This window comes from Sparus aurata, chromosome 9 (assembly GCF_900880675.1).
Source record: "Sparus aurata chromosome 9, fSpaAur1.1, whole genome shotgun sequence".
Taxonomy (NCBI): Eukaryota; Metazoa; Chordata; class Actinopteri; order Spariformes; family Sparidae; genus Sparus; species Sparus aurata.
Window position 1 is genome coordinate 24,965,632 of NC_044195.1, and position 23,345 is coordinate 24,988,976.

The 23,345-nt window shown below is 39.3% G+C and overlaps 4 protein-coding genes and 1 long non-coding RNA gene across 5 annotated transcripts; all 5 read right to left on the bottom strand.

Moving 5' to 3' along the window:
* Positions 1-2,501: 2,501 nt before the first annotated feature.
* LOC115588488 (olfactory receptor 11A1-like) lies at positions 2,502-3,428 on the bottom strand. Its single transcript, XM_030429126.1, is given in 1 exon segment — positions 2,502-3,428. A coding segment is annotated over 1 exon segment (927 nt).
* Positions 3,429-5,381: 1,953 nt separating this feature from the next.
* On the bottom strand, positions 5,382-6,314 carry LOC115587695 (olfactory receptor 11A1-like). Its single transcript, XM_030427635.1, has one exon. It carries the CDS (start codon positions 6,312-6,314, stop codon positions 5,382-5,384), a length of 933 nt encoding a protein of 310 aa, XP_030283495.1.
* Positions 6,315-10,158: 3,844 nt separating this feature from the next.
* LOC115588540 (uncharacterized) lies at positions 10,159-11,079 on the bottom strand. The gene is made up of 3 exons (XR_003985378.1): positions 10,734-11,079; positions 10,399-10,649; positions 10,159-10,318 (listed from the first exon to the last, which is right to left on the bottom strand). It is a non-coding gene; the product is annotated as an uncharacterized LOC115588540 (long non-coding RNA).
* Positions 11,080-15,201: 4,122 nt separating this feature from the next.
* On the bottom strand, positions 15,202-16,128 carry LOC115588627 (olfactory receptor 11A1-like). The gene has a single exon (XM_030429333.1). The coding sequence runs from the start codon at positions 16,126-16,128 to the stop codon at positions 15,202-15,204; it is 927 nt and encodes a 308-aa protein (XP_030285193.1).
* Positions 16,129-19,768: 3,640 nt separating this feature from the next.
* On the bottom strand, positions 19,769-20,695 carry LOC115588793 (olfactory receptor 11A1-like). The gene has a single exon (XM_030429582.1). It carries the CDS (start codon positions 20,693-20,695, stop codon positions 19,769-19,771), a length of 927 nt encoding a protein of 308 aa, XP_030285442.1.
* Positions 20,696-23,345: the final 2,650 nt, after the last annotated feature.

The following is a 23,345-nucleotide window of genomic DNA, read 5'->3' on the forward strand; positions in this document are numbered from 1 at the left end:
GGAAAAGAAAATATGATTTGTTTTACCTATTTCAGCCATAAGCGGTCATATTGACCGCACATCATCTCGCGGGATTTCATACATTTTCTCTCTTGTCTCTGACTTTGTTAGCATCTCCAGCTGTGCGACTGTAACACAACTTTATATGAAGAAGGACTAACACTAATAGCCTAATTGATTGTTATTTCTCACACTTACAGAACTGTTTACGACTCGAAACCATGTTATTATATATGACGTTTTTGACCAAATGTCGCGGCTTCAAATGCATCAAATTCCCACATCCAGTTACGCAGGCAGCTGTCCAGGGTGCTGAACCAGGTGACAGACAAAGGCTGCACTCTGCGTTCTGATGTTTGCTGGGCAGATCTGTCCCCTTGCTTTCTCATCCACTCTGTTGTGGGAGATCTCCCACAGAGCAAAAGAAATACACATTTTTTCTCTCCCCGCTCGGCTCGAGCCCGGCTGAACTCTGGCTTGAGCCCACTTCACCCAGGTGCGAGCCTGCAGCCCTCGCTCCTGCTGACAACAGACCGGGGGAGAAAACAGACATTCCTTTGCTCAGAACCCATATCAGGCTGTGTCTGAATATACACGAAGATCGGTATAACGCATTGGAGCAATTTTCATACAATTTCGGATATTTAGCATGATAAAGTAATTTCAATTCAACATAGCCATTTGTCCAGCTGAAGCATAATGAGCGTTATGTCATTAATATGAAGTAGGCTTGTTTGGCGGTTAATCAGCCACATGATCCGTTTGAACCCACAAAGAAAAAAAGGATAAATGCGCAGCCTCCGTTTCCTTTCTGATTGAGTCCGTTCGGAGTGGGGGGGTTTCGGAATGGAGTGGTTTCCCCAATAGACTTTTCGGAATAGCGGGGTCTTTGAAAAAAAGGGAAACCCCGCCATTACGATGAATTGAAGTCTATGTTCGGAACAGCGGGGTTTCGGAAAGGCGGGTGTAACCATTTTATTTATGAGTCAAAAAATGCAGCTCTGACTTTGAAATGAAAAAGCATTTCTGCTAATGCATTTTAATTTTCAAATTTGACATTTCAAATTGAATTTTGGTACCTATTTGCTGGGCCATCTTTTGAATATTAAATCTTAAATGTCCTTTTCTTTATCATTTGAATTAAGTTACAAAATGAGCAGTCTCGAAGAAGAAAATGAAAATGCAATTTGGATGATTTATTACTAATTTTATTTATGAGTCAAAAAATGCAGCTACATTCTTAAAATGAAAAAGCATTTCTGTAAATGCATTTTAATTTGAATTATGGTACAAATTTGCTTCCATACTCTCCGCCCCAGAAAGCACCAGCAACAGCTTACAACGCTTCTGTAGGCTATATTGGCTGGACACAATTCAGTATAAAGTCAGCACTGAATGTTCACATCCATGGCAACTAGATACTTCATTTGTTATCATTTTCATATTGATATTGAAGTTAATATGTAAAGTTCAACTGTTCCACTTCAGATATCTTCTTCTTCTTCTTCTCATTATTATTATTATTATTTCATACATGTTGGCATGTTTACAAATGTTTCTAACAATAAAAAATCTTTACTAACTGTTATGTGTGTTTGATTGTTTGATATGTAATTTTCATGTTAACAAGTAAAAGATAGTAAAGAAACTATAAGCAATGTAACATAAAGGAAGCAGTTATTTACTTTGTATAATAACACTTTTGGATACTACGATAGCTAAGCAATCACGTTGTGTTGCTTCTTTTGTTATATTTATTTAAAGTTTATAAACCATTAAACCGGTTAAAAAACAATACTGCTGGTAGAGAGGTGATGGTAGGCAACTGTGGCTTATTGAAAACTACAGTTGCTGAAAATGCTGGCAGTAACTAATTACAGGTCGTCATTGCAAATAAGAACAGGTTCTCAATTGACTTATCTGGCTATAACATTTAGATTTAGATCTAGATTTTTTTATTTAGATTTAACATTGACATTATATTCTTACATAGAAGTAAACAAAGTTTATCTAAGCATGCGCAACTTAACAATCCGCGCTCATAGAAAACAGCTATTTGGACACAACCTTAAATTATTTTTTTGTGCTTTCTGAGCCTATTGCATGGATATGTTGGGGGAAGCAGTGGGTTCTTGGGCCTCTCCCAATGTTGGCACCACACCCATGGGTTAGCTTCTCACCGCTTTAGTGACACCTGTGCTATAATTTGTCACACTGATAAAGTCAGAGTTGTGCTGAAACAAGTTTGTTTTTTTGCCCATAATACAAACTATGAATTTTTCCCTCTTAGAGTGGCAGTTAGGATGTGGGTTGTACCCATGTTGACACCAATTCTACGCCCTTGGTAGTTTTTGAGCAGAATTGGCAGACATGCATGAATACAATGGAGACAAACTGTAATGAGTGTCAGCTCACACTCTATCCCCACATATGATGTTGGATTTTTCCCACAGGACAGGAATTACAATCTAAAAAGACTCTTAGAACATGAAGACGAACCTTTATTTTCTATCAAACAGAAATCTTTTCAATGATTGTTTTATCTTTGGTAGGTTTAATCCATACATAATGGGGGTGAGCATAGGTTGGTAAATGAGAAGACACACTGTCAAGAAACTGCTTACTTTATCAGACACAAGAGCCGCATCAAACCTGGAATCAGAAAAGTGAAAAATGAGGCCGATAAACAAGCCTGAAACTGAGACAATCTGAGGTGTGCAGGTGGTGACAGCTTTTTGCCTGCTTTCTTCAGAGGTATTCAGACAAACAACCAAAATTTTCATGTAAGAGACTAAAATGAGACTAAATGGGATTACAATAGTCACAAAAGCATAAAGCAGGTCAGATAGTTTGTTGAGTACTGAAACTGAACATGCAAGTTTAATTATCAAGTGGCGGTCACAAAAGACTTTGTCAATGACATTTCCACAAAATTTCAAACCAACAACTAACGAAAAGGAAAACATACTATTAACAAATGAATACATCCATACAACAACAGTGATCGTACCTACTCGTCTTGTATTCATTATGACATTGTAATGTAAAGGAAAACAGATAGCAACATATCTGTCATAGGCCATGGCTGCTAAACTACAAAACTCAATAGAAGCAGATGTGGTAAGACAAAACATCTGCAGAAAACACCACGGCAGGGTCAATTCATGGGTGTCTGAAAACATCTGTGACATCATAAGAGGATACACTAAGGTGGTGGCAAAAATTTCATTCGCAAGCAAATTACATAGTAATATATACATTGGCTAATGTAACTTTTTGTCCAAAAATATGACCATGATAACAACTGCGTTATTTACACATATGGAGAGGTACCATAACAGCATTATGCTGAAATACAGGTATTTTAACTCTCCAATATTACCATAGGCTGCCAGCACAAAATACAAAACCTCAGTTGAGTTTTCCATTTCTTTCTTGTGTAAAGTGAGTGCCACAAGGTGAGATTAGCAACAAAACTGACTCAGTTATATTGTTGTTTACATTTACATTTCATTGTTGTCTTTTATCCTTTTGGATAATGCCTTAGCAACACATTACATGCTATTCTTGGTTGTTTGGTCAGAGTACAGAAATACGGAATCACAAAGAAATCTCATCAGCTTGTATTGTAGTTTCATAATTGTGTTATAGTTTGTTTAAAATTATGTTGTCAACAATGGAACTAAATGTCTCATTACTGATCCTGCAGAGCAGAGTGCAACACCACAACAGTTTACTCCACCTCTCTGGTGAAAATGAAATGAAGTTCAATGGATTGTGGTCATTAAAAATGATAACATCATTTAGTTGGTTATGGGATATAATGAGATCTTTCAGATAGCTTAAAAAATACATTAAAATGTATCCCTTGGAATCTGATTTCTTTCTTTTCATCCCATTTGATAAATGTCTTTTCAGTTGCCTACAGCAAGATGTCAAATTGTAGGCATACGTAGGCAAATGACAACATTAAGCAAACAGTATGTGAACATAAATGAAAATGACCATTTTACACACATCATACAAGATTGCTGATGTCTCAAAGATATGAAGCTCTCCAGGTGGGTGCTGCTTCCCTCCCAACTGAACAAGACAAAAACCTCCAGTGAACTTTATACAGTTGTTGTACGATGAGTTTGGTCAGGTAGCCCTTGAGGACCAAGCTGCTAATACGAGCCAAAAAGTTTTCCTATTACCTTTCATCATAAAATAAAAATATATTTCCCTGTGATTAACATAGGGAAATACATTTTCATCCATATCACACCAACAGAAATTTCTCTCCATGTTAATTTTAATACTGTGTGGTCATTAAACTTTGTGTAATAAATCCATCTTTTGCACATATTTACATGTGACATCAAACTGAATGTAGTTTTGTAGGCGGAGCTCTTCTGATTTCCACACAATGGATGAACAAATACAGAGAAAAAAATGATGTGTCTTAGTTTAAAACAAAACAAATGTTGCTGATAGTAAAAATCTGCACTCATTCCTATGCTTATTCAACTTTGCTGACAAATATGGCCCGCATTCTTGTTGGTTCAGCATTGGTGCAGTCTGGTAAAATGAAACAAAAGTGATCAGTCCAGTCAGATTTGAACTGGTGGTGCTCCAGGACAGCCTTGTGCTTTTTTGCTGAGGACATGTTGTTCTTGGTAAAGTGATCATATGAAACCTACTGGTGATCATTCGCTCTGATGAAAAGCTAGCTGGTCAGTGGTGCTATATGAGGCAGAGTCAAGGGTTTAGCAAACATGTGTACGTGTACGTGTACACACACAAAATAGCAAGGGTCAGGCATACATTGTGGAATGAGGTCAAATAAAGCAGACAGGCTTAATTTCACTTTATGGCAAGTAAATAATGTCACAGGGTTGGAGCTAGTTGAAGTTGGCTGTCTTATGAGCTGGTCTTTTACAAAATTGCCCTTAAGAGTAAATGGGTGTATTCATATAGCATTTTTCTCTCTCATTGGACTTCCTCTCTTCAGTGCCTGGCCAGTGTTTTCTGCCAGAGAAATCAGCTATATGGACACGCCGTTTTGTTATTATTAAGCCTTTGTGAGGCTATTGCATGGATTTGTTGGGGTAAGGAATTGGTTCTTGGGTCTCTTACGATGTTAACACCACACCTACGAGTTAGCTCTTCACCTATTTAGTGACACGTGTGCTTTGTATTATCATGCTGATGAAGGCTCAGTGCTCAAACATGTTTTTTTTTGCCCATAATAACACAAAGACAACTAATGTTGACACCAATCGTTGGTAATTTTTTAGCAGAATTGGCAGAAATGCATAAATACACATATATGATGTTGGGTTTTACCCACAGAGCAGAGTTAACATCTAAATAGACTCTTGCAACATGAAGAAGAATATTTATTTTCTATCAAACAGAAATCTTTTCAATGATTTTTTTATCTTTGGTAGGTTAAAGCCATACATAATTGGGGTGAGCATGGGTTGGTAAATGAGAAGACACAGTATAAGGAAACTTCGCTCTCTATCTGACATAAGACCTGCATCCGAACTGAAATCAGTAGAGTAAAAAATGAGGCCGATAAACAAGCCTGAAAGTGAGACAATCTGAGGTGTGCAGGTGGTGACAGCTTTTTGCCTGCTTTCTTCAGAGGTGTTTAGACAAACGACCAAAATCTTCATGTAAGAGACTAAAATGAGACTAAATGGGATAACAATAGTCATAAAGGCATAAAGCAGGTCAGATAGTTTGTTAAGTACTGAAACTGAACATGCAAGTTTGATTATTATTACTAAGTGGTGGTCACAAAACAATTTTTCAATGACATTTCCACAAAATTTCAAATGAACGATGAGAGAAAATGACAACATAGTGTTAAAAAATGGATACATCCATACAACAACAGTGATCGTACCTACTCGTCTTGTGTTCATCATGACATTGTAGTGTAAAGGACAACAGATAGCGACATATCTGTCATAGGCCATGGCTGCTAAACTACAGAACTCAATAGAAGCACATGTGGAGAGACAACACATCTGCAGAAAACACCAAGGCAGGGTCACTTCATGGGTATCTGAAAACATTTGTGACATCATAAGAGGATACACTACTGTGGTGGCAAAAATTTCATTCGCAAGCAAATTACATAGTAATATATACATCGGCTCATGCAACCTTTTGTCCAAAAATATGACCATGATTACTGCTGCATTATTGACACATATGGAGAGGTACCATAACAACATTATGCTGAAATACAGGTATTTTAACTCTCCAATATTACCATAGGCTGCCAGCACAAAAGACACAACCTCAGTTGAGTTCTCCATTTCTTTCTTGTGTAATGTGGGTGCCACACGGTGAGATTAGCAACAAAAGGGACTCAGTAATATTGTTATCTTTTATCCTTTTGAATAATGCCTTAGCAAGACATTAACATGCTTTTCTTAGTTGTTTGTCCAGAATACAGACATAAGAAATCACAAAGAAATCTCATCAGTTTGAATTGTAGTTTTATAATTTTGTTAGAGTTTGTCTAAAGCTATGTTTCCAACAACGGAACTAAATGTCCCAATACTGAGTGCAACACCAAAAGTTTACTCTACCTCTCCGGTCAAAATGAACAAAGTTAAATGAGTTATAGTCATTTAGAATTATAACATAATTTAGTTGGTTATTGGATTATGTTAAAATGTTTAGAAAATATATTTAAAAGTACCCGTTGGAATCTGATTTCTTCTTTTCATCCCATTTGATAAATGTCTCTTTAGTCACCTATAAAAAAAAATGTCAACATGTAGGCATAAGTAGACAAAGAACAACATTAAGCATACAGTATGTGACCATAAATGAAAATGACCTTTTTACACACATGATACAAGATTGCTGGTGTCTCGTAGATATGAAGGTCTCCAGGTGGATGATGCTGCCCTCCCAACTTAACAAGACAAAAACCTCCACTGAACTTTCTACAGTTCGTGTACAACGGGTTGGGTCAGGGTGCCCTCGAGGGCCAAGCTTAAAATATGAGCTGGAAAGTTTTCCCATTCACTATATTCATTACCTTTTATTCTAAAATAAAACTATATTAAAATAATGTAATTAAAATCAGGATAGATTTTCATTCATATCACACCAACAGAAATATCCCTCCTTTTCAACTTTAATAACAAAGTTAAGTGAATGTTTTGCAATTTTGATCACTGCATCACTAGATCACTAGTAGCAAGAGTGAAGGTTTGCACATGGACGGTATATACATGTCCTTAGCATGTCCACTCGTCCCGAGACAGCACAACAAAGAAGTTCATGTGTATAGGGCGCTGATTGTAAAGTTGCTCATGCTCAAATAAACAGCAACTTTACGCCACATTTAGCAACAAACCATGTTTAAAAGAAAAATTCAGTTTTTTTATGTTAATGTTCAATGTTAAATCTAAATGTACATATTAAATGTTAAATCTCAATAAAAATGTTAAATCTAAATCTAAATGTTAAATCTAAATGTCATGGGTGAAACTAAATATTTAGCCACTATGCACACTACAAATTCAAACTGCCTGTCACTGGAAGTACCAGAAGAAAGGCTCATTGACGTGAACTAGCGCTATCCACGGTCCTCTTTTGGTAGTCAGACAGAGTGACTGCATGGCAGTGTTAGTCAAGCTACCTCACCGTGCTCACATGTTGCCTGTCAGCATGTCCAGCAACTTAGCACCAACACAGCACTCGGAAGTCTGTGGTGGATGCTGTAGCTTTTGCTGTAATATTCGGTCAAGTAATGATCCCCGGTTCTCTGAAACATGAGTGAGGTATCTCAGTAGCCCCATTCACACTGGCTTTTGGGTTTGTCTTTAGTACGCCAATTCCCCGCCTCCATCTCAGTGTGAATCTCTCAGAGGCGGCAAGGGGTGAAATTTCGCTCCGGCCCTGATACGCCTCTGGAGGTAGTATTATTGGAGAACCGAACCAGTGTGAACGAATAAGCCGGCTTCGCGTATCGAGGGCTGTCGATCGGACCGTCATTAACTACACGAGTCCTTAATACAGAGAATTGTCCGATAAAGCAATGTTACATAACCAAACAAAAGTAATGTTGTAACTGTTACTGTCTTTGGCAACTTATATGAGGAAAAAATTACCGCAGATATACATGGAGAGCTCCTCCTGCCCGTCCTACAGGCTCTTCATCACATTTCTGCCCGAAAAACAGCATCTGTCACCGGCAAAAAACTTTAACTCAACGAGGGTTTTTGATGAAAATAAATCATGGTCAGCCCTCCAGACCGAGACTTCAGTGAACTTCCCCCCGTAAAACTTGACTGGCAGACAGACGTGACTTCCGCTCCCTGGAGAAGGGCTTTCCTCCTCCTTATAAAAGCCAGGCGTAATGTCATCTATTCAGTCTGAGCAAGCACGCCTCTTCTTTGCTCCAGGCAAGGAGGGTGGTCTAGTGAGATACCTCACTCATGTTTCAGAGAACCAGGGTTAATTTCTTGAAATAAATTTCTCTTTCAACATTCGTTTTGGTATCTCACTGGATATAGAGACTCTCGTATTGCCAGGCAAGCTCGAAGACCAGTCATTAATACACCGCCAATTAGACAGGCATATTAGCTGCTGAACCCATGAGCAAAACTTTGTGAGACAGTGTTGGTGCAGTAACATCTGATATATAGAATCTAGAGAAATTGTGAGGCGTAGCCCAGCTGGCAGCCGCATATATATCCTCAACAGAAACACCCTGAAACAGTGCCCATGATGCAGCTATACCACAAGTGGAATGGGTGTGCAGCCCTGCAAGGGGTCGCAACCCCTTGCTATCATAGGCCAAGGCAAGAGCCTCCACAATCCAGTGTGACAAACACTGTTACGTAAGAGGCTTTCCCAAGTGTAACGTGGCACATGACACGAAAAGCTGCTCCGATTTCCTGAATACAGCCATCTAGTCAAAATATACACGTAATGCGCGCACCGTGTAGAGCAAGTTCAGGCGTTCGTGCTCCTGCAAGGAGAAAGGAGGAGGATAGAACAATGACAGCTCAATAGAGCAGTATGAAAGTGCTGGGTTAAAAACCTTGGGCACAAACATGGGGTTGGGCTTCAGTAAAACTCAAGATAGGTATGTGACAGTATGTGTCCTTCAGGTCTATGGATATGAACCCATCGCCTGGCTGCACAAATCGTATCAGGCTGTGTGCGTCAACATCTTGAACTTGCACTTGGACATGTTTCAGTTCAGAGCAGCCTGATCCAGAAAGGGTATACATGATTTCAGGGGGAAGGGAATGCTCACAAGAAGCCAGGGATACTAACGCTGCTTAGGCATGTTGCAGCCTAATGTGGCAAAGCGGCGAGAGGTCTATGTTTTAAGTTGATTAAGTTAACTTCAAAGTTATTTGAGTCCAACAACGCCACCTAGGGGAATTTCACCCCCAGGAAATAGTTTACGTGGGTACAGCCACTTTGATATAACACAGACAACAAGGTCACAGGTTCGAAATCACTGTTCAGAGACGTGCTTCCAAAAATAGACAAATTTATTTAATATTTCTCTTTTTTTAATGAACACACTTCTTTTAAAAGTATTATATACGGCCTGGTGGGAGTAATTTTGTGAATTTTATTGCACAGTCACCCTTTTGGCTCAATATTGCACAGTTATTTTGGCCACAAAACCTCCTCTAAAATGTATACTCAAAATGAAAAATACACAGGGCTTTGGGCCTCCCAGCGAAGTGACTAGCTGAAAGCGGGGAAGGGGTCCAATGAGACACACCAAACATGAAAACCCACACCATCGGATCACACCACGCTGCACGCCACCGAAAAAGGAAGTGAAGGGGACCACCACCAAAGAAATCAGTGCCACTCGCTCGGGCCCAACAGCTCCTGTTTGATAAAAGAAAAACAACAAACGTTAATAAAATCAAGTCATGAAAGGGGGGGGGCATGGCGCAAACCGACACACTGGCTTTAAAGAGCACCAACCCACTCAACAGGGCCAAGATGTCAGAACTGGGTTAACTGGCACATCACAAAGACACCACGACCAATAGGCTAAATGAATAATGAAATAAGGAAAATATAAATGAACTAAACACTGAGAGTTACAACAAAAAGAATGAAAAATAAATGAAATTATGTTATACAAACAACCCAACGCTCATGATCTATGTAATAAAAATACTAAATGCTCCTTTAATTATGCTCAGAGTAGAGCAGCGTGGACAGACAATGCAGGCAGAACAGCGCAGACAGAACAGCGGGGATCCCTGGCGAGCAGACGGCTTAGGGTTGGAGATAAATCACCTGCCGAGGTGTACAGCTTGGCCTACAAGTGCACAAACACAACTGAATTATAACAAAAATTGCACTTGAAGCCCTAGGAGGAAAGTAAATTTGAGTACATACCGGAAGGTTTCCCATGCAGCAGCCCCGTCACGGGAGTGAGAGACACAGAGGATGAAGTGCAGCAGCTCTCGCTGCAATCAGAGCCACCACGTTATTTCATTTGTGGATAACAGACAGCATAACTACGGCAGGCCTACCTCAGCAAAGCAACACAGAGCGCACACGGGCCGTTACGCACAGGCCGTTACGCATGGGCTCTGGGCCACACGTTCCCAACACACACTCTCCAGCCAGCAGACAGGCCAGCTCCACTGCGAAGCAAGAAAACGCATGCCGATATAATGCCAACAACACCGAAAATGTGCCGACGTAACAAGAATGGCAGAGAGGTTTACCTTGGGATTACAGTGAGGAAGCTCGATCCGTCACCCAGTCTCTGAAACAACCACGCCACACCAGACCATGCCGCCAACACGGAAACCAGGCTCCATATGACAGGGAAGCACACACATCTGATGAGGAAAGCGCACACCTACATATAGGTCGGCGCAGCACCGCCCCGCAATCAAGGTGATTGAGTTCATGCCTACAGCCCGATGGCACGTAACTCAGAAAGAAGAGAGGAGATTTATTCTGCAACACCAGTGACCTTATAAGAGGGCATATAGGAAGGGAGGAAATGACCATTTTGCCACACTAAGGCACGCAGCACAGAGTGAGTGTCTGCTTCCGAAATTTTGTTGCCGCACACACACATCCTTGCAGGCGCAATAATGAGGCAAGGTACCAACTCCAACATTCTGTTAGCTCCGTAAAGGATGAAAGCAACTCCAAAATTCTGTTAGCTCCGTAAAAGACGGAAGCAGCCACTGTTTGAAGGCAGTCTAGCTGTTGCACTCAGATAAATTATCAGCTTCAGGTAACATAGCGTTTGGCGACCGAGTGGTTAGCTCGCTCTGTGAACTGTATTGCTAGTCCAGGTACACCTGCTGTCTGAGAGCTTGCTTCTGGGAGCAAGAAGAGGTTTAAGACTGAATAGATGACGTTGCGCCCCACTGTTATAAGGAGGAAGAAGTCCCTCCTCCAGGGAGTGGATCATGTCAGTCGGCCAGTCAAGACTGGCGTAGTGGAAAATAGCTTTTGGGGACAAGCTTAGGGAGTGTGTCCCATAGTGACATACTGACCCTTAGCAAAAAGTAGTTTATTCAAGTGTACAACAAGTATACTTATTTTATACTAAAACTGAGGCAGTATACTTGAAGTGTACTTTTTATATACTATATTTTATATACTTAAGAAAAGTATAGTGAAGTATACTTGGCTTATACTGAAAAGTATAAAGAATAATCTAAGACTAAGTACATTAATACTTAGACTTACACTTATACTAAAGCTTATACTTGCACTTCAGTATAGTGTAACGCCCCTTGTGGACTGTGGCGCAAAGACTCTTGGGTATTCTATTGTTGTTGGTGTAATTATGGTTCTTGAATGTGTTTGTGAATAAGATGATGTGTAAGACGGTTGCGGGTTAATTCACATCCTTGTTCTGTGGATAAATTGTGTTGAATTAACAAAGATGATAAAAATGTTGGCACCGTGAGTGAAGGGGTGTTTTCCGGGAGAGACTTCCCGCCTGTTAAGCTGTGAGTATGTGTGGTAATAAATGATGAATTTCAGACTAGAGCTCGCCAAATTACAAGTACCAATATTTAGTAAATCTGGATCTAAGTGCAGATTAAGATCAAGTCATTGACTTGTACTTTTTTAAGTTAACAGAATAAAGATGTTTTTCACTACACACATTTGCATTTAGGTATTATCCCTCTTATAAACTTACATGTTAATAAACTAAAATGTGGACTAGAAGTATATACTTAGTACACTAGTAGTATATAGATGAGTTTACTTGTTGTATACTTGAAAGTGTACTTCTGTAAACTTAAAATGACCTTATAAAGTATACTTAAAGTATACTTTTATAAACTTAAAATGTTCCAATTTAGTCCGAAGAAGTATTAAATTAGTATACTTTCTAGTATGCTACAAGTACATGGTCCATAGTATACTTGCTATACTTATACTTATACTCAAGCATACTTAATAAAATGAACTTCAAGTATTCTACTTTTTGCTAAGGGGAAGCGAACGTTGAAAGAGAACAGTGGCTGCATTTTTGTTTGTCATTTATTCTGGTACTTCCAGTGACATGCAGTGTGAATTTGCATATAAGTTAAATAGTTAGTTTCACCTCTGACATTTAGATTTTACTATTAGCATTTATATAGTAGTCACAAAGGCATGAGGCAGGTCAGAAATTTTGTTGCGTACAGAAACTGTACTTGAGAGTTTAATCATTATTTTTGAGTGGTGGTCAAAGTGGTGTTTCTTATGACATTGTAGTGTAAACTGTAGTGACTGTCAGCTCTCACTTTATCCACACATATGATGTTGGGTTTTTCCAACAGAGCAGAGATAACAATCTAAACAGACTCTTGCAACATGAAGAAGAATATGGATTTTCTATCGAACAGAAATCTTTTCAATGATTGTTTTATCCTTGGCAGACTTAATCCAGACATAATGGGGCTGAGCATAGGTTGGTAAATGAGGAGACACACTGTCAAGAAACTGCATACTTTATCCGACACAAGAGCCGCATCAAACCTTGAATCAGAAAAGTGAAAAATGAGGCCGATAAACAAGCCTGAAACTGAGACAATCTGAGGTGTGCAGGTGGTGACAGCTTTTTGCCTGCTTTCTTAAGAGGTGTTCAGACAAACAACCACAATCTTGAGACTAAATGGGATAAAAATAGTGACAAAGGCATAAAGCAGGTCAGAGAGTACTGAAAGTAACTTACTAAGGTAACATACTTTAAGGCCACCGTCATTTGCAGTCTCCAGCAGTTGTCCACTCGCTGTCCCCGCAGCTGCAGTTCAGCCACTTTATCAGCCAACTTCAATACAGTTGTCCATCTCCCTCTTCTTCCATCTCATCATTGGGCCTTTTCCTTTTTTCTTTGCAAAGTAGCTCTCCGAAGACGTTTGTTTTCCACTGATCTCAGCTGGCTTGAGGGCTTATTTTTTAGGGTATACCGTGACTGAAGCAGGTACGAGTCAAGCGCGCCAAGAGGAACAGATGGATGTTGTTAAAAGAGAATCCGTTTTTCAAAATAAAACAACTTTCCAGGTATTATCATCATTATAACGGAAATAAAATAACGCTTTTATTCTTTCTCTGTGGCCCGGTACCAAACGACCCATGGACCGGTACCGTGTTGCTATCTGTTGTCCTTTACAAAAGTGGTCCCCAACCACAGGGCTGTGGACCACTTTTGTAATGGACAACAGATAGCAACATATCTGTTGTAGGCCATGGCTGCTAAACTACAAAACTCAATAGAAACACGTGGAGAGACAACACATCTGCAGAAAACAACATGGGGGGGTCACTTCATGGGTGTCTAAAAAAATGTGTGATATCACAAGAAGATACACTACTGTGCTGGCGCCAATTTGATTCGAAAGCAAATTACATCGTAATATATACATTGACTCATGTAACTTTTTGTCCACATATATGACAATGATAACGGCTGCATAATTGACACATATAGAGAGGTACCATAACATTATTATGCTGAAATACAGGTATTTTAACTCATCAATATTACCATAGGCTGCCAGCACAAAAGACAAATAATGTCTGGTCTTTTTCAAAATAGCACTAAGTAAATGAGTGTATTCATATAGTGTTTTCCTCTCTCATTGGACTTCCTCTCTTCAGCGCCTTGCCAGTGCTTTTCTGCCAGAGATAACAGCTATATGGACACACCCTTTGGTTATTATTAAGCGCTTTCTGAGGCTAGTGCATGGATTTGTTGGGGGCAAGGAGTGGGATCTTGGGCCTCTACCAATGTAAACACCACACCTACTGGTTAGCTCCTCACCTCTTTAGTGACTTGTGTGCTCTGTTTTGTCACACTGATAAAGGCTCAGTGCTCAAACATGTTTGTTTTCTGCCTACAAAAAAAACTACAATTTTTCTCCTCTGAGGGTGGCGCCTTTAGGATGTGGATTGTACCCATGTTGACACCGATCCTACGCCCTTCATAATTTTTTATCAGAATTGGCAGAAATGCATGGATAAATGGAGATAAACTGTAATGAGTGTCAGCTTACACTCTATCCACACATATGTCGAACAGAAATCTTTTCAATGATTGTTTTTATCTTTGGTAGGTTAAATCCATACATAATCGGGGTGAGCATAGGTTGGTAAATGAGGAGACATAGTGTAAAGAAACTTTGTACTAAATCTGACACAAGAGCTGCATCAAACCCTGGAATCAGTAGAATAAAAATAAGGCAGATAAACAAGCTTGAAAGTGAGACAATCTGAGGTTTGCAGATGGTGACAGCTTTTTGCCTGCTTTCTTCAGAGGTGTTCAGACAAATGGCCAAAATGTTCATGTAAGAGACTAAAATGAGATTAAATGGGATAACAATAGTAACAAAGGCAGAAAGCAGGTCAGATATTTTGTTGCGTACAAAAACTGAACATGCAAGTTTAATCATTATTATTAAGTGGTGGTCGCAAAACAATGTCAATGACATTTCCAAGAAATTTCAAATGAACAATTAGAGAAAATCCAAACATAGTGTTAATAAATGGATACATTCATACACGAAAAGTGTACTTACTCGTCTTACTTACTTATTCGTCTTTTGTTTCTTATGACATTGTAGTGTCAACTGTAGTTACTGTCAGCTCTCACTATATCCACACATATGTTTTGGGTTTTTCCCACAAAGTAGAGATAACAATCTAAACAGACTCTTGTAACATGAAGAACAATATTTATTTTCTATCAAACAGAAATCTTTTCAATGATTGTTTTATCTTTGGTAGGTTTAATCCATACATAATGGGGGTGAGCATAGGTTGGTAAATGAGGAGATACACTGTCAAGAAACTGCGTACTTTATCTGACACAAGAGCCGCATCAAACCTTGAATCAGAAAAGTGAAAAATGAGGCCAATAAACAAGCCTGAAACTGACACAATCTGAGGTGTGCAGGTGGTGACAGCTTTTTGCCTGCTTTCTTCAGAGGTGTTCAGACAAACAACTAAAATCTTCATATAAGGGACTAAAATGAGACTAAATGGGATAACAATAGTGACGAAGGCATAAAGCAGGTCAGATAGTTTGTTGAGTACTGAAACTGAACATGCAAGTTTAACTATCAAGGGGCGGTCACAAAAGACTTTGTCAATGACATTTCCACAAAATTTCAAACTAACAACTAAAGAAAATGAGAACATACTATTGACAAATGAATACATCCATACGACAATAGTGATCGTACCTACTCGCCTTGTGTCCATCATGACATTGTAGTGTAAAGGAAAACAGATAGCAACATATCTGTCATAGGCCATGGCTGCTAAACTACAAAACTCAATAGAAGCACATGTGGAGAGACAACACATCTGCAGAAAACACCACGGCAGGGTCACTTCATGGGTTTCTGAAAACATCTGTGACATCATAAGAGGATACACTACTGTGGTGACAAAAATTTCATTCACAAGCAAATTACATAGTAATATATACATCGCCTCATGTAATTTTTTGTCCATAAATATGACCATGATAACAGCTGCATTATTGACGCATATTGAGAGGTACCATAACAGCATCATGCAGAAATACAGGTATTTTAATTCTCCAATATTACCATAGGCTGCCAGCACAAAAGAGAAAACCTCAGTTGAGTTCTCCATTTCTTTCTCGTGTAATCTGGGTGCCACACGGTGAGCAACAAAACTGACTCAGTAATATTCTTGTCTTTTATCCTTTTCAATAATGCCTCAGCCAAAGATTAAAACTGCATACCATTAATCTTGGTGTTAGGCATTCACATGCTTTTCTTGGTTGTTTGTCCAGAGTACAGAAATAAATAATCACAAAGAAATCTCATCAGTTTGAATTGCAGTTTCATAATATTGTCACACTTTGTCTAAAATTATGTTCTCAACAGTGGAAATAAATGTCTCGTTTCTGATCCTGCAGAGCCGAGTGCAACACCACCACAGTATACTCCACCTCCCTGGTCAAAAAGGACAAAGTTAAAATGCTTCAATTGCTTAAAAGATATTTTGGAAATACCCGTTTGATTTGTCATTTGATAGATGATTATCCCATTTGATAAATGTCTCTTCAGTCACCTGCGACAAAATGTATCCAAGCTTCTAGTACAAGCCAGAAAGCTTACGGAATTCCTTTCATCATTTAATAAAAGTACATCTCCCTGCCATTAACACAGGGATAGATTTTCATTCACATCAAACCAACAAAATGTCCTCCTCGTCAACTTTTTGCAGTTTTGTTCACTGCATCATTTCATTAGTAGCAAGAGTGAAGGTTTGTATATGGATGGTAAATACATGTCTTTATCATGTCCACTCATCCCGAGACAGCTCAACAAAGGAGCTTATGTGTGTGGGGCGCCGATTGTAAAGTTGTGCATGCTTAAGTAAACAGCAACTTTTCGCCACATTTAGCAACAAACCACATGTAAATCTAAATGTTAAATCAAAATGTTACATCTAAATCTAAATGTTAAATCAAAATGTTAGAACAAAATGTCACGGGTGAAACTAAATATTTAGCTAATATGCAAATTCACGCTCCCTGTCACCAGAAGTGCAAGAACAAAAGCTCATTGATGCGAACTAGTGCTATCTGCAGTCCTCTTCGAGTAGTCAGACGGAGTGATTGCGCTGCATTGTTAGTGTCGTTACCTCACCATGCTCTCATGTTGCCTGCCAGCATGTCCAGCAACTTAGTACCACCACAGCACTTGGAAGTCTGTGGTGGATGCTGTAGCTGTTGCTGTAACAGATGCTGATGTTGCAGACGCTTTGCTGAAAGTCTGTATTGCCGCCAAAATGGCCCTACCAATGTTTTCAGCTAAGGCACTGTGACGTTTAGAATTAACATTTAGATCTACATTTTTTATTTAGATTTAACATTGACATGATATTCTTACATAGAAGTAAACATCACACAGTTCACAAATATTGCTATAAATCTGTTCAAAAGTAACATTAAAAGATTCACATGTATTTTATACGTGGTTTGTTGGTAAATGTGGCTAAAGTTGTTGTTTATTTTAGCATGTGCAACTTGCGGCACACATAGAAAACAGCTATATGGACACAATCTTATGAATCAGAATACATCAGTAAACATTAAAAATTCACATGTGTTTTTTAAACCTGGTTTGATGCTAAATGTGGCGAAAAGTTGCTGTTTATTTTAGCATGTGCAACTTTACAATCGGCGCCCCATAGAATATAGACCAGTGGCGGCTGGTGACTGAAAAAATTGAGGAGGACAGGAGGAAAACCAGTCCACGGTGTCATGTTATTTTATACAAGTCAACTACTTATCCCTACTTTCTTATATTTAATGAAAACTAAGCAATAAAACAATGACTTATAAGAATTCTTTAAAAAACATTTTATTAAATGGCTAATATACAAGACAAAAAAAATAACACTGTATACCCCTTCCGGAATTTGATCCCCAGTCACCTGCTCTACTCACTGTGCTACCACAGCAATCAATGTACATACGTCACGACAGCACAGGACATCACACACATCACTCATCACAATCGCCCGGTCGTGCCGCTAACGTTATGTCCTCCAGCAGGACGAACGAAACGAAAACTATGAATTATTTTTCTGACTGCTTCGCTCTGATTTCTCCCAACAGTTTTTTTTTCTATCAGAAATGTGCTTATATTTCCTTTGAAACCGATTCCGATATCGCTGAAAACTCCATATTTCTTGTCCGAGCATGGCGGGCAGTGAAAACTGTAAAATAACGTTACCATATTGACCCGAATATAGGACGACCCTGATAATAAGACGACCCCTCTTTTCAAGACTAATCTTCAGAAAAAGACTCTGATATCCAAAATTTGTTTCTCAGTAACAAACTCACACACCTTCCTGTCAATCTCTTGGAAGCGGCCACTTAGAGGACCACGATAAGCTTTTCTCTTAGTGTTAGCGTTTTCAGACGGTCTTTTTGGACCCGCCATCTTCGGACGTTTCCCTCCCTAACTCCATATTTTTTGGCTGGCTGACAGTTGTTTGGCGCCTCCGCTGCATTGATCTCATTATCTTAAAATCAGCGTCATAGCTCCGCCTCAGATGTCTGTTAACTTGCCACACTTGATCCACTTTGCTCCGTAAAATCACCGCGTCTCTCCATTTTTCATCTCCTGTCACTTCTTCTCCGCTGTGATTGACAGATAACCGCAGCCACAGTGTCAGTGACGTCTCTAACAAGATGGCGCCCTCTGCCGTTGCGGTCGCGTAGCGACCCAGACAACTATCAGCATGTGTCAACGGTTAGACCCCGATTATAAGACGACCCCACTTTTTCACATAATTTTAATCGAAAAAAACAAAAAACAAACTCGTACTATATTCGGGTCAATACGGTACATGGAAGTATTTTTTGTTTACGGCTGTATAAATGTGAGAATGAAATTTGGGAACTGTTATTGGACCAACCTGCTGTCAATCTTGTATTCTGGTTGCTGATTGGTAAGGGAGGACGTCCTCCCTTAGCGCGTCATTTTACGTGTCTTAGCCAATCATAGATCAGCATGAAAAAATCCTGAATGCATTGAGTGAATGGAAGGAGATCCCTCCCACGGAGGACAGAAGCCCTCCGTCCTCCTCTAGCCCCCACCTTCCTGCTCCCTGCTCCTCTCACAGACTGCTCTGTCTCCTCCGTCTGCAGCTGTCACTGTTCAACCGTTTTAGGTGGATTTTCTTCCAAAGAAGAAACTTTTTTAATGATATAATATATATAATATTTTACAAATGATACTGAGATTTGGTAATGATTTATTTCAACCAGTTCCTCTTTCTTTAAAAAAAATGGATCTTCCTCTTGCCTCCCAAAAATAGAGGAGGACCAACCTCCTCTGCCTCTATGGACGAGCCTCCTCTGATATAGACGCACCCTCAAGTTATTATTTAGCGCATTCTGAGACTTGCAAGGATTTGGTGGGGGCAAGGAGTGGGCTCTTGGTCCTCTACCGATGTTAACACCAAGCCTACGGTTTAGCTCCTCACCTCTTTAGTGACACTTGTGCTTTATTTTGTTATGCCGATAAAGGCTTAGTACTGAAACACGTTTGTTTTTGCCCGTGATAGAAACTACTTTGTTTCACTCTGAGAGTGGCGCAGTTAGGATGTGGTTTGTACCCATGTTGACACCAATTCTATGCCATTTGTAATTTTTGAGCAGAATTGGTAGAAATGCATGAATACAATGGTTTTCCCACAAAGCAGAGATAACATTCTAAGCAGAAACTTGCAACATGAATAAGAATATTTATTTTCTATCAAACAGAAATCTTTTCAATGATTGTTTTATCTTTGGTAGATTTAATCCATACACAATGGGGGTGAGCATGGGTTGGTAAATGAGAAAACAAAGTGTCAAGAAAATGCGTACTTTATCAGACACAAGAGCCGCATCAAACCTTGAATCGGAAAAGTGGAAAATAAGGCCAATAAACAAGCCTGAAATGGAAATAATCTGAGGTGTGCAGGTGGTGACAGCTTTTTGCCTGCTTTCTTCAGAGGTGTTCAGACAAACGACCAAAATCTTCATGTACGAGACTAAAATGAGACTAAATGGGATAACAATTGTCACAAAGGCATAAAGCAGGTCAGATATTTTGTTGAATACTGAAACTGAACATGCAAGTTTAATTATTAAGTGCTGGTCACAAAACACTTTGTCAATGACATTTCCACAAAATTTCAATTGAATTACGAAAGAAAATGAGAACATACTATTAACAAATGAATATATCCATACAAGAACAGTGATCGTACCTACTCGTCTTGTGTTCATCATGATATTGTAGTGTAAAGGACAACAGATAGCGACATATCTGTCATAGGCCATGGCTGCTAAACTACAAAACTCAATAGAAGCACATGTTGTAATACAACACATTTGCAGGAAACACCACGGCAGGGTCACTTCATGGGTATCTGAAAACATCTGTGACATCACAAGAGGATACAGTGCTGTGCTGGCACCAATTTCATTTGCAAACAAATTACATAGTAATATATACATTGGCTCATGTAACTTCTTGTCCAAAAATATGACCATGATAAGAGATGCATTGGTGACACATATGGAGAGGTACCATAACAGCATTATGCTGAAATACAGGTATCTTAACTCTCCAATATTACCATAGGCTGCCAGCACAAAAGACAAAACCTCAGTTGAGTTTTCCATTTCTTCACATTCATTCACATGCTTTTCTTGGTTGTTTGTCCAGCGTGCAGAAATAAAGAATCACAAAGAATTCTCATCAGTTTGAATTGCAGTGTCATTATTTTGTTAGTTTGGCTAAAAATTATGTTTCCAACAATGGAACTAAATGTCTTGATACTGATCCTGTAGAGCAGAGTGCAACACCACAACAGTACACTCGACCTCCCTGGTCAGAATGACCAAATTTAAAATGGATTATGGTCGTTAAAAATTATAACATCACAAAGTTGGTTATTGGATCATGATGACAGCTTTTAAAAGGCTTAAAAAATATTTCAAAAATACCTGATGGACCCTGATTCACCATTCCATAAATGTCTTTTCAGTAGCCTGTAACAAAATGTCAAAATGTAGGCATAAATAGACAAAGAACAACATTAAGCAAACAATATGTGAACATGAATGAAAATTATCATTTTACATACATGTTATAAGATTGCGGGTGTCTCATAGATAAGAAGGTCTCCAGGTGGATGCTGCTGCCCTCCCAACTAAACAAGACAAAAACCTCAACTGAACTTTATACGGTTCTTGTACAACAAGTTGGGTCAGGTTGCCCTCGAGGGCCAAGCTGCTAATACGAGCCAGAAAGTGTTCCTATTTTGTTTCATCATAAAATAAAACTTTAACTTTAATATCATAGCTTTGTATAATGAATCCATCTGTGGCACAATCCTGTTTACTTGTGACATCAAACTGAATGTAGAGTCAAAAGTTTTGTAGGCCTAGCTCTTCTGATTTCCACTCAATGAATGAACCAAATATATAGAAAAAATGATGTGTCTTCATTTAAAAAAAAAAAAAAAAAGGGTTGTTGACTGCACTGCTCTCAGTCCTTATGCTTTCCAGATTGTGCTAGTTGTGTTAAGTGAATGTGTTTGCAGTTTCACTGCATCACTTCATTAGTAGAAAGAGTGAAGGTTTGCACATGGACGGTAAATATATGTCCCTAGAATGTCTACTCATCCCGAGACTGGACAACAAAGGAGCTCATGTGGAGGTATGTGCATGAGGAAGTGCACATACATTTGCAAATGAAAATTAATAATCTTGCGACCAAATTTGCATCTGTAACACTATGTGAATATGTTCTCCTCGTTTGGTCTGAACGTACCATCAGCTTTCAAGTGCCCCCATGAATACACAATGATCGTTAGGTCAGCTCACAGTGGAGGAACGTCAGCTGACAGTCAGGACTCCTTAGTCTTATTTGTTTTTCAAGTTCTTTGCAAAAACTACTTGAAGGTGTCCAATTCCAGAGGAGGCAAAACACTCCCAGACTTGAATCTTCTCGCCACAGTTTTTCACTCTAGGTTTGAGAGTCTATGTTATCATTCTCTCTCCTATTCGTCTCCTTACATTTAACCCTCTGTTACTGCCAGAAATCTCTTACTTGGATTCATCAGTTAATAGAACAATTATGGTCATTGGCTGTGAAATACTAATATTTCTACTAAATATTTCTAATAAGCTTGATGTATTGATTCTGTGATGGTGAGGTCACTTCGGGTCTGCCAAAATCCAAAATAAACAGACTTGCTTGTATGATGCTGGCATATTTGTTATTTTGTGTTTGTGGTGATATGATTTTGTAGGGTAGCTGGAAGTGTGCATAGCGCTGAAGTGCTGCTTTAGCGTTTTGACTTTGCTGACAGATACGGCCTGCATTCTTGTTGGTTCAGCATTGGTGCAGTCTGGTAAAATAAAACAAAAGTGATTGATCCAGTCAGATTTGAACTGATGGTGCTCCAGGACGGCCTTGTGCTTCTTTGCTGAGGACATGTTGTTCTTGGTTAACTGATCATATGAAACCTACTGGTGATCATTCGCTCTGACGAAAAGTGACCAGCTAGCTGGTCAGTGGTGCTCTATGAGGCAGTGTCAAGGGTGTAGCAAGCATGCATTATGTGCGTGTACACACACAGAATAGCAAGGGTCAAGCATACGGTGTGGAATGAGCTCAAAATAATGCAGACAGGCTTAATTTCACTTTATGGCAAGTCAATAGTGTCAAAGGTTTGGACCTAGTTGACGTTGGCTGTCCTGCAAGCTGGTCTTTTTCAAAATGGCCCTCAAAAGTAAATGGGTGTGCATTTTTCTCTGCCCCTTTTTCTCTGTCATTGGACTTCCTCTCTTCAGCACCTTGCCAGCACTTTTCTACCAGAGAAAACAGCTATATGGACACACCCTTATGTTATTATTAAACCTCTCTGAGGCTATTGCATGGATTTTTTGGGGTAAGGAGTGGGTTCTTGGGTCCCTACCGATGTTAACACTACACCTACGGGTTCCTCATCTATTTAGTGACATGTGTGCTCTGTATTTTCACGCTGATGAAGGCTCAGTCCTGAAACACGTTTATTTTTTGCCCATAATGAAAACTAAGATTTTCCTCTGAGTGTGGCACAGTCTGGATGTGGGTTGTACTAATGTTAACACCAATCCTACGCCCTTGGTAGTTTTTGAGCAGAATTGGCAGAAATGCATGAATACAATTGAGATAAACTGTAATGAGTGTCAGCTCTCACTCTACCACACATATGATGTTGGATTTTTCCCACAGAGCAGAGATAACAATTTTAACAGACTCTTGCAACATGAAGAAGAATAT